At 36.8% G+C, this 12,155-nt stretch overlaps 1 protein-coding gene across 2 annotated transcripts in view; it reads left to right on the top strand.

The window, feature by feature from the left end:
• The window catches only part of Atg1 (serine/threonine-protein kinase unc-51-like protein Atg1), a 431,394-nt gene that overhangs the window by 155,365 nt on the left and 263,874 nt on the right, over nt 1–12,155 (top strand). The window contains exons 11-12 of one of the 2 annotated variants that reach the window (XM_067141810.2): nt 1,704–1,766; nt 11,827–11,950. In XM_067141810.2, coding sequence (XP_066997911.1) covers nt 1,704–1,766; nt 11,827–11,950 — 187 coding nt within the window. The remainder of the gene's footprint in view (nt 1–1,703; nt 1,767–11,826; nt 11,951–12,155) is intronic. The other variant, XM_067141811.2, reaches the window with a different exon arrangement.

Raw genomic sequence — 12,155 nt, forward strand, 5'->3', positions numbered from 1 at the left:
CTTCATATATACCAAATTATAGTAGAATAAATGTAATATATGAATATTATAGAGTTTTCTACCGCTTTCGACTATATAGATTTTGAGGTTAAACCTATACACAATACATATTTGAGGTTATACAAATTTTTAATTTATATTTACAGGGAAACCATGTATTAGTCATATTTAACATTTAATAAAAGATAATTTAGCATTTAATAAAATATGACCAAAAATATACTGAACACAATAATTGAAGGTTTTACACCAGTTACGATGTCGTACCTGCGACAACTGTGCATGTCTTCCTTTAAGAGTCTGCTGATTTTATTTCAAAGTAATCTGTTTCAGAATTTAGGCTAGTCTTATACTCCGGAGAAAACATGCTTTCTTTTACAGTCGATTGAAGCTGGCAGCATCGGGTATCGGCAGCTTTTCACTATCCATTTAGTTTGATACAAAAACTGTATACAATTGATTATACAAAGGAAAACAACAGTAATTACTAAACAGAACAAATAAATTTAAGTCGAAATACTTTACTTATAGTATAGATAAGAAAGTATAGATAAGAAATGTGTTTTTCCACCAATCAATACACAATTTATTTTAAATAGATTAAACTAGTACCGGTTTCGGCTCTTTAACGGCCATCATCAGCTAGTACATGATTTGTTTCCAGCCATTAGACAATTCACAAGTTGTTATTGTGTTAGACATCCGGATGTCTAACGGGGGATGGAAATGTATACAGTAGCATGTAATTAAAATATCAGTAGTCAAGGTAAAAAGTTACAATAAGTTAGAACATGAGTATGTAGAACATATTAAAACATATGGGTCATAATATAAAACACTTAAAAAGTTTTAACACATTAAAATTTGGTAAGTATAGGTAGACACTTGTTAAAAAATTTTAGTTCATGTTACATTGGTTCCATTCTTCTATCTTCTGTGTAGTTCATTTGCTTTTATGTTATGTTGATTTTAGCTGTATGTAACACGAACTAAAATTTTTTAACAATTGTCTACCTATACTTACCAAATGTTAATGTGTTAAAACTTTTTAAGTGTTTTATATTATGACCCATATGTTTTAATATGTCCTACATGCTCATGTTCTAACTTATTGTAACTTTTTACCTTGACTACTGATATTTTAATTACATGCTACTGTATACATTTCCATCCCCCACTAGACATCCGGATGTCTAATACAATAACAACTTGTGAATTGTCTAATGGCTGGAAACAAATCATGTACTAGCTGATGATGGCCATTAAAGAGCCGAAACCGGTACTAGTTTAATCTATTTAAAATAAATTGTGTATTGATTGGTGGAAAAACACTTTTCTTATCTATACTTTGAATCTGTCAATACGGAAAATGAAATTTATAAATAATAATTTATAAATAATAATACTTTACTTATATTCTGACAAAATGGCCATCTATTTGTGTTTGATAAAGTGCTGCACTTGTAACAAAAGTGTAAAATATTAGATTCATTTTATTATTCATATTTTTATTTTTGGACATACACTTCTTATATTTTGAGAACCTCATTTCTGAAGCAGGAAAAAAAAAAAAACTGCCAAAACTCAAATGTGCTAGTCTCATCCATCAACACACTGTTTGAACAGTTCGGTTTCTTTCTTTTTGCAGACATCACGAGCTTCCCTCCATATTCAGTGTACTATATATAACTTTATTCTTTTAGGAGAGCTACCACCCTCACCTGGTGCATTGTTTTCCCCTGCACAGCCCAGTTCTCCAGATCCAGGTGAGAAACAGTGATACAGTTTTTTGGTGCCTACATCTCCGAACAAACTTCTGTGAAATAGTGATAGATTAGGAGACTGTAGTATACAGATATTTATAAAGTATGCTAATCTCTGTGATATTTCCATGTACATCATACTCTTTATTGCCTTCCAACTTTTAGTTTACAATTTTGCTGATTTTTAGATGTTCAGGAAACAAGTTGAAATTCTTTACGTTTCACAGAGCTCCGCATCTTCACAAGAAAATCTTGTCAATTAACGAGCAGGACTTCCCTAATGATTAACAAGAGTACCACCTATTATAGACCAACGATAAAGCATTCTTAAATTGAAGCCTTCATTATTAGAGAAGTCTTGCTTGTGAACAGATGAGATTTTCTTCTGAAGATTCGGAGCAAAGTTCTCTGCGAAACGTAAATGATTTGACCTTGTATGACACGGCAAAAGGCGAAGAGCTTATCATGATCATGAATTGTTTTATTGGTCATTCTGAAGGAGTCTACAAACCTAATAAACTGCTGACAAGCTAAGGACACTGTTTGTTTATCCTGGAGCAAAATCAATCCAAATCTGTGAGAAAGACCTGAAAAAAATACATGTTAATTCACCGAACACAAGGTAGCATGGTTAACACTTGAGTCTTGTAACGTGTTCTGTCAGATTTTCAGGGCCTCATTTTACAAAAAGTTTATTATGCAAGCACCTTGGGTATACAGCAGCTTTGCATGTGATTGTAAGATTAGTTTACATTTACCCTTCATATTTGTGGCATATTAGTGAGGATCAAAATGTGACTGTCGTATATGATATTAGACTATTGAAGGCATTCTCATTGCTTGTGTATAGTGAAGCAGTGATTGTTCAGGGCATCCACCAACAATCAACAAATGTCTCATTGCATAAGAGAACAAAGAACAGTTATTTGGGAAAGAGATTTTTATTGATGAAATGGTTGATGAGTTGATAGGTCCCAAATGGTTCATGGTGTGGGTTACTGTAGTCACGTCCTAGTTCGTGAACCATGGGCAACGGTTGAGTGGCCTAGTAAGTGGTCCTGAGAGTCGCTATGGCATGGGAATGGGCATCTCAGACATGTTCTGAGTCATGGTCTTCCTAGTGCTCAGGCGGCTGGGCTATACAATCCACCTGTAGTCCCTATTGGACTATGTGTAAGTAGGGTAGCATCCTGCTTCATGAATTTACCGAGCTCAGAACATTTCAAGCAAGCCTCGGACCTATGGGAGTAACGGAGTCCCACTCCTATTTGACAGACGAGGGACTTCTTGGAAACAGCTTGGCAAATGAATGGAATTCGATGGGGAGCTATCAATATTAATTGGGCTTATGGAAGAAAGAAACTAGAACTGCCCTGAGTCAGCAAAGAGGATGCATCTGAATATGCTAGGAGTAAGTCATACTCAAGTAAGGGGAGATAATGAGGAAGAGATAGGAGATTATAAAGTGTACTTGACAAGTGTTAACAAAGGAAGGGCAGAGTCTGGGGTAGGGCTGTTCATCAGGAATACTATTGCACGCAACATAGTTTCTGTTAGGCACATAAATAAGCAAATGGTGTGGGTAGATTTGGCAGTTGGAGGAATTAGGACAAGAATTGTGTCCGTGTATTCACCATGTGAGGGTGCAGATGACAATGAAATTGACAAGTTTTATAAACATGGAGTGACATCATAGTCAGGGTCAACAGCAAGAATAGGATAGTGCTAATGGGCGATTTCATTGCGAGAGTTGGAAATAGAACTGAAGGATACGAAAGGGTGATTGGTAAATGTGGGGTAGATATGGAAGCTAATAGGAATGGGAAGTGTCTGTTGGACTTCTGTGCTAGTATGGTTTTAGAAGATATGAAAACATTCTTCAAGCATAAGGATATTCACCACTACACATGGGAGGGTAGGGTACCAGATCCATAATAGACTATATCTTAACTGACTTTGAATTCAAGAAATCTGTTAGGAATGTATGGGTTTTTCAGGGATTTTTCAATGAAACAGTCCACCATCTGATCTGTAGTGAACTAAGTATCTCTAGGCCTAGCATTGAGAAAGTGAAGTTGTCTGCAAACGAATGAGGGTAGAAAATCTCCAGGATGAGGAAATTAGACAGAAGTACATGGATATAATTAGTGAGAAGTTCAGAATAGTGGACAAGAAGCAGGTCCAGGATATAGAAAGAGAATGGGTGGCATATAGGGGAGCTGTAGTAGCAACAGCAAGGGAATGCCTAGGAACAACTGTGTGTAAAGATGGGAAAAAGTGAACATCTTGGTGGAATGATGAAGTGAGAGCAGCTTGTAAACGTAAAAGGAAGGCTTATCAGAAATGGCTCCAAACAAGGGCTGATGCAGACAGGGAAATGTACATAGATGAAAGAAACAGAGTGAAACAAATAGTTGTTGAATTCAAACAGAAGTCATGGGAAGATTTTGGTAAAAACCTGGAAAGGCTAGGTCAGGCAGCAGGGAAACCTTTCTGGACGGTAATAAAGAATCTTAGGAAGGGAGGGAAAAGGGAAATGGACAGTGTTCTGGGTAATTCAGGTGAACTCGTAATAGTTCCCAGGGAATTATTGGGCAGGTGGAGGGAATATTTTGAAAATCTTCTCAACGTTAAAGGAAATCTTCATGGTGGCCCATGGGAGTGGAGGAAAATTATGTTGGTGAAATTACGTTTCAGAAAGTGGAAAGGATGGTAAATAAACTCCATTGTCATAAAGCAGCAGGAATAGATGAAATTAGACCTGAAATGGTGAAGTATAGTGGGAAGGGAGGGATGAAATGGCTACATAGAGTAGTAAGATTAGCATGGAGTGTTGGTAAGGTACCTTCAGATTGGACAAAAGCAGTAATTGCACCTACCTATAAGCAAGGGAACAGAAAGGATTCCAACAACTATTGAGGTGTCTCATTGATTAGTATACCAGGCAATGTTTTCACTGGCATCTTGGAAGGGAGGGTGCGATCAGTCGTTGAGAGGAAGTTGGATGAAAACCAGTGTGGTTTCAGACCACAGAGAGGCTGTCAGGATCAGATTTTCAGTATGCGACAGGTAATTGAAAAATGCTACGAGAGGAATTGACAGTTGTGGTTTTTTTCCGTAAATCTGGAGAAAGCATATGGCAGGGTAACGAGGGAAAAGATGTTCACCATACTGGGTGACTATGGGATTAAGGGTAGATTATTAAAATCAATCAAAGGCATTTATGTTGACAATTGGGCTGCAGTGAGAATTGATGGTAGAATGAGGTCTTGGTTCATGGTACTTACAGGGGTTAGACAAGCTGTATCTTTCACCTTTGCTGTTTGTAGTTTACATGGATCATCTGCTGAAAGGTATATAGTGGCAGGAGGGATTCAGTTAGGTGGAAATGTAGTAAGCAGTCTGGCCTATGCTGACGACTTGGTTTAATGGCAGATTGTGCCGAAAAGCCTGCAGCTAATATCCTGCAAGTTGAAAATAGGTGCAATGAGTATGGTATGAAAATTAGCCTTTCGAAAACTAAATTGATGTCAGTAGGTGAGAAATTCAACAGAATTGAATGTCAAATTCGGGATACAAAGCTGGAACAGGTAGATAATTTCAAGTATTCAGGATGTATGTTCTCCCGGGATGGTAATACAGTAAGTGAAATTGAATCAAGGTGTAGTAAAGCTAATGCAGTTGAGCTCGCAGTTGCGATCAACAGTATTCTTGTAGGAAGGAAGTCAGCTCCCGGACGAAACTATCTTTACATCGGTGTGTTTTCGGACCAACTTTGCTTTACGGGAGTGAAAGCTGGGTGGACTCAAGATATCTTATTCATAACTCAGAAGTAACAGACATGAAAGTAGTGTGAATGATTGCTGGTACAAACAAGTGGGAACAATGGTAGGAAGGTACTCAGAATGAGGATATAATGGACTCTTATGGAGGGTAAGAGAAGTAGAGGGAGACCAAGATGACGATGGTTAGATTCAGTTTCTAACGATTTAAAGATAAGAGGTATAGAACTAAATGAGGCTACAGCACTAGTTGCAAATAGAGAATTGTGGCAACATTTAGTAAATTCACAGAGGCCTGCAGACTAAACGCTGATAAGCATAGCGGTCTATAATGATGTATGAATGTATGTATGAATCTATATGCTTGTAATGGATGAGAATGCATCTGATAGTTACAATGATGATGAAGGCATCGATTTTGGTGATGACGAGTGTGTTTTGTTTTGGAATTATGACGCAGTAGGTTGTATCACATCAAGTGAATTTACAGGAGGCAGTGGTTTGACACAACCACCACCACCACCACCACGATTAAAAATGGCTCCCATCAACATTTTGCAATCCATGGATCCATGGATCAAGCAGTCAAGTTAAAAAGGAAATTTTCCCTGATACTTTGTCCCTTGGAAAATCGATTGGTTATCAACAACAACACATTAATACATGAACAGTTATGAAAAAGTCAATGTTAGAACATGAGTTGATAGGTCCCACATACATATAAAATGTCAATAAAGTTAAGGAACTGCAACAATAAATAAATTGTGATGTCTTTTTGGAATTTCAAGATGCTAGAAAATGGCATGGGATATTTCATGTCTGTATCCTTTGAATTTGGGCAATGGCTTTCAAGGTCAAGATTAACACTTCAAATAGTGTAAAAAGTTCCAGCTTCAACCTCATGGATGAAAAAAATCAAAAAACCTGATGCAGAATTGTGTGAAATGAAGAGTATCGAAGAAACTATCCAAGAAGAAACCTGTTGTGGGCAACATATGGACTCATTTCTTTAGGAAATACAGCAGTTAGTTGACAAATATTTTTAAAGCCCTGCAGAAATAATTCATTTGGATCAATAGTGATTTATTAAAGATATTTAATCTGATACGAGTTTGGAACAATGAGAAACAGAAAGAGAGTACATACCATCATAGACAACACATCCTTATCTGATTATACTGCTCACAAAGATGGAAGGAACTTTGTTACCTTTTATTTTTGTCCTGGTAGGAGAACCCACAGGTCATTTGTTTAAATTGATGAACAGTGACTACCCTAACTTAAAGGTATTTGCCAGTACGTTAGCAAATATGCCCGTTGCATGAATGAGGTCTGAATAATTTTTTAATTATGTCAAATGCGCTCTGGTTGGAGACATGCCTTTTTGTGTTTGTCTTGGAAACCAAACTTCGATGTCTAACTATACGGTACATTGTCATCATCAGTTCTCCACTCCAGCAGGCCGAGTATGGGAATGAAGAACTCCCCTCACGCTCCGAAGCTTGTTCTATCATTGTTGAAAGCAACTCTTATTTCTCCTCTAATGCTAACTCACTTGGCCTAACACATTAGAGGGTTTTTCTTAGGGTAAACTTCCGTAGTCTTTAGTAGTCCCTGCAGCAGATTGAGTACTGGAATGCCTCCTCCACCGAAACTACCATTAAGGACTTAACCTTAACGCTGGCAAGAGTTCCATACAAGCTGCTACTACCTGGGCCAGCTGGACCAAGGTGTTTTCGAAGACTAGTTACTCCTCTGTCACTCACTTTTGGTCCTGGGTTGTGACACAGGGCATGGCCTTGTGTATACTGGGCCCAGGTTGGGAGGTTTTGATGTCCCCGTGTACAGTTCAGTAGTTTTAGCAGACATTCAGTTAATTAAAGAACTCATTCCAGGAAAATATGCAGACTAAATTCAACCTGCAGACTTTTATTTCTATCAGTCTTCCAAAAAATTGTGACATTCATTTTGGATGCAGTTATGCTTGGTTCAGGCTTTGACTTCTGACATCAAGTTTGTTTACTGTGTATAAAATTCATCCACTTCCACATTCCGATCCAAAGATTAAAATTCTTGTTGGGTATCCATTATACAAAAATGCATATTTGTCCGAATAACCTCTAACAGCCTACCGATACTATTCCGAACATGATCTCTGTGGAGCATGTGAACACGAACTACATTGTATACTAACATTTCTTAAAAGTACTCGCTATGAAAAATGTTTGTCCTGATTGTTGGTGGACTGCCCTGTTACACACCTTCCTAGCTTGTAATGCTTTGATCTGATTGTAGAACATCTTATACAATTTCATATCAAATCAGATCAATATTTGTATTTGAAACTTGCTGCATTTCATAATGTTCCTCAGTACCGTCTTACTCCTTGCATGAGGTACTTACAAGTGGGATAGGCGTTCATGGAATTCATGCAAACTATGCATTTTACAAACTGAGAGAGAGAGAGAGCGCGCGCGCGCGCTCTACCAATGACAGTTTCTAAGGGGTACAATATTCCGAAATGTATGACTGCCAAGTTCCAACATTGTGCTGTAGCACTTAATACATTATTAGAACTGATGGAGGTGGTTTCTGTTTTCTTGTATTGAAAACACACAATTAGATCCCCTATTGACCCAATCAAACAAGTTTGTCATTCACTGCTGAATGTAATGTAAGAAAATATGCTACTCTGATATACAAACGAGTAGTATTGAACTCCTTATTGTAGTCTTTCACATAGACGCTTGTTTAATAGCAGTTAAGATGGAAACAGCTTAAAAAATAATAAATATTGCCATAATTTGCTTCCATTGATTACCTTCTAAATCAAATCAAAATCTCTTTATTTGCAAACGAGGTGTCTACCTCGGTGGCAGATAGTACACTAAAATACATTATTGTCAAGCACTAAATTTTAAATTAACAAGAGAAGAAGAAATTTTTTTCTAGAATACAATAATATACAATTTATGCTAACAATTTTTTTCTATTAAACAAGCAGATCATCCTTAATAAATTTATATTGTTTACAAAATTCTACTTATATCTCCTATACTTAAAAACATAGTCAACTCATATACAGTATGTGGAATTACTTCAAATAATACTATGCAACTGGTATAAGATTAAAATTTACATTGCATTTATTTACTTTTTTTTTTTTTACCCATTTTGGAACCTAAGTAGCATAACGACCTGCTGCGTCTTAATCAGAGTCCCTTTTGCCACCACTTTTCAGAGTTCCTGAAGGGCCTTCACAGCTACCGTAGCGGTCCCAGGGCCCTCGAAGTCCCCACTGTACTTCACCCCTACAGGCAGTCCCCTACTTTGGCTGTCCAAACTCCGTGGACAAGGGGATGGAATTAATTTTTTCACACACATTTTTTATTTACAATAGCCTGCACTGGTCAAATGTTCTCTAACATTTCATCTATTTTCCCTGTTGCTGTTTATTCTCTTCTTGAATATCTATACAGATTTTGGAAAAGGATCAAGCACTACCCTCCCGGTAAACTGTTCCACTCCTTCACGCCCTTCCCAATGAATGAAAATTTACCCCAATCGCTTCTGCTAAAATTCCTTCTAATTTTATACTTGTGGTCAGTTCTGCCGATATAATTATTTTCCAACTGAAGCTTCTCATGGATTTTTCCCCATGCTGCTTCTCCTGTATAGGCTCTATATATACCCTGTAAGTCTAGTTTTCTCCCTTCTCTTACTTAAAGTTTCCCACCCAAGTTCCTCTAACATTTCTGAACGCTACTGTTTCTCCTGAAATCCCCCGTTAAAAATTTTGCTGCTTTCCTCTGCACACTATCTGTTTCTTTTATTAGGTATTCTTGGTGAGGATCCCAAACACTGTTTGCATATTCCAATAATGGGCGAAACACATTTGAGTAACTTTTTTCTGTTAATTCTTTGTTGTATCCTTTAAGTAGCCTCATTATGACATGTAACGATCTGTATGCTTTCCGAACAATGTCATCAACATGACCCTTCCAGTGCAAATTACTTTCAAATCTCACAGCTAAGTATTTGCACTTGCCATCTTTTGGGATAACTACCTCATCCAAAGTATATTCAAATTCAGTTTTAAAGCTCCTGTTTGTAAAAGTTGTAACAGTTGATTTGCCTCCATTAACCTTCATATTATTTTCTTCAACCCATTGTTGGATACTTTCAAGGTCCCTTTGTAATTCTGAACAATCCTCAATGTTATTTATTTCCCTATAAACAATTATGTCATCTGCATACAATCTTATTTTTGATGGTATATTGTTTCCTAAATCATTTGCGTATATTAAGAAAAGTAATGGACTGATTATACTACCCTGTGCAATTCCCCCTCCAAACTTTCTCTTCCTGTGATACATTATTTTCTACTTTGAGTTTCTGAACCCTTGAATTTAGAAATGTTTTTATCCAACGTGTAACCCTTACGTCCAATCCTATTCCCTCCAATTTCTTTAATAATATTCCATGTTCCACTCCATCAAAGGCTTTGGAAAGATCTATGGCTATGCAATCTAACTGGCCTCCTGAATCCAACTGATCTGATATGTCCTGCTGAAATCCCACCAGTTGTGCCTCACAAGAAAATTTCTTTCTAAATCCATACTGGCTCTTCATGAACCAATTTTTATCATCACGTATCCCTCTGATGTACTTTGTAAAATACTGGAGAGTTTAATATCAAACTATACTGGTCAGGTTGATTGGTCTGAAGTTCTCTGGTTTCCTTTTATCACCCTTTCCTTTATAAATTGGTATTATTATAGATTCCTTCCATTCCTTTGGTATTACATTATTGTTTATGACATAGTCAAAAAGAAATTTTAAGTAAGGCACTATGTACCACCCCATTGTCTTTAACACCACCCCAGTAATTTGATCACTTCCTGCTGCTTTTCCTTGCTGAAGCAGTTGGATTTCTCTGAAAATATCTTCATTTGGGAATGAGAAGCTTCTTGTTTCCCTATGTGTCTTCTGTTACTGGTTCCAACTCAACTCCTGACAACCTTCTATTGAATCTCTGAATTCCCTACTAAATAGATTTGCTTTCAGTATCTGTTAAATAGTGTTCACCCCCTTCTCCCATCTTTGTAGGAATTTGGATTCCTTTTCCTTTTTGATTCCTAAAATATGAATACAGCTTTTTCCATTTCCTTTTGTGGTCATTACCCTCTTGAAGGATGCCATTCATAAATTTCTCTTTTGCTTCCTTTTTCACTCTATTCAGTTCCCTCATTAGCTGTTTTCTAGTTTCTCTATTCTCCCTACACTCTTTGATTTTCCTGTTTACTATTCTACATTTTGTTTTTAATTTTCTTATTTCCCTTGTATAATAAACAGGGTCTGAGGTCATTTTACCCTTCTTAACAGGTACAAATCTCTTTTCACCTTCCCAAATGTTTCCTTTAAATTTAACCCAAAGTGTATCCACACTACGCCCTTCACTTATCGAACAACTGAATTGTGATTTAAGGTAAGTCCCAAATTCATCAACTTAAGTTTTTCTGTATAATTTCTTGTCTTGTGTGACCCGCTTATTAAGTATTTTTGGTACTAGTCCTACATCCATTATTACAGCCTTATGGTCACCTATTCCTTCAATTACCTCAGTTTTATCAACAATTTCCCATGGTTTAACCAAGAATACATCTAGCAAGTTATTGAGACGAGTCGGTTCTCGTACTACTTGTGTAAATCCTCCCTCCCAAATTAACTTATTTGCCGGTTTTTGTTCATGGGCTTCACTTGCAGCTCCATTCCATTCAAATTCAGGCAAGTTTAGATCTCCCCCAATTATTACCATATCATTATTATTGTTTTTATGAGTATAATCTATTATTTTCTCAAATATTTCCATGTCTCTTTCCTGTCTTCCAGGCCTATGTGTTCCTATAATTCCCACCTCCTTCATATTATCACAAACTAATTTTATCCCTAATATTTCATCCCTTTCATCGGTAAACCATTCATGTGAACAATAAGTTTCCTTCACCAGAATAAACAACCCTTCCTTTTTAATCTCCTCGGTCTCTACGATAGACTGTATACCCTTCTGGAAATACTTCTCTATTACCCACCCCTTCTCTCAACCACGATTCCACTCCTATCACCACATCAGTCTCATAAGATTCCATCAATGTACCGAATTTTAATTGTTTATTTACTACACTCTGACAGTTTACCAGTAATCTATCAGTAATATGATGCTCTGTATTTCCTCTTAGATAAATAGTGAAAATCTGTCTTTTTTTTTTTTTTCTTTGTAGAATCTCCATTGTCATGCAGAGAACAAGTTAGTAGTTCCAGTCCTGAGGAGACAGATGATTTTGTTCTAGTTCCTTCAAACATCCCTTCTGATCAGTCGAGTGATAGCAATCACACTGATAGACAGTAAGTATCTATTGTAACTTTGACATTCTGTTGCATTTAGAAATTGTCAGGAGGAGTTTTGAGTTCGAGGTGATGTTCACTATATTCTGTCACCCTTTGTGAGAATGACTGCATGTAGAACATGTTTTGGGTGTAAATACACTACAGGGAAAATAAAATTGTAACAACTTGAACACATTTCAGTTTATTCAGAACTACACTATAA

The sequence above is a fragment of the Anabrus simplex genome, chromosome 2 (assembly GCF_040414725.1).
Source record: "Anabrus simplex isolate iqAnaSimp1 chromosome 2, ASM4041472v1, whole genome shotgun sequence".
NCBI classification, from domain to species: Eukaryota; Metazoa; Arthropoda; class Insecta; order Orthoptera; family Tettigoniidae; genus Anabrus; species Anabrus simplex.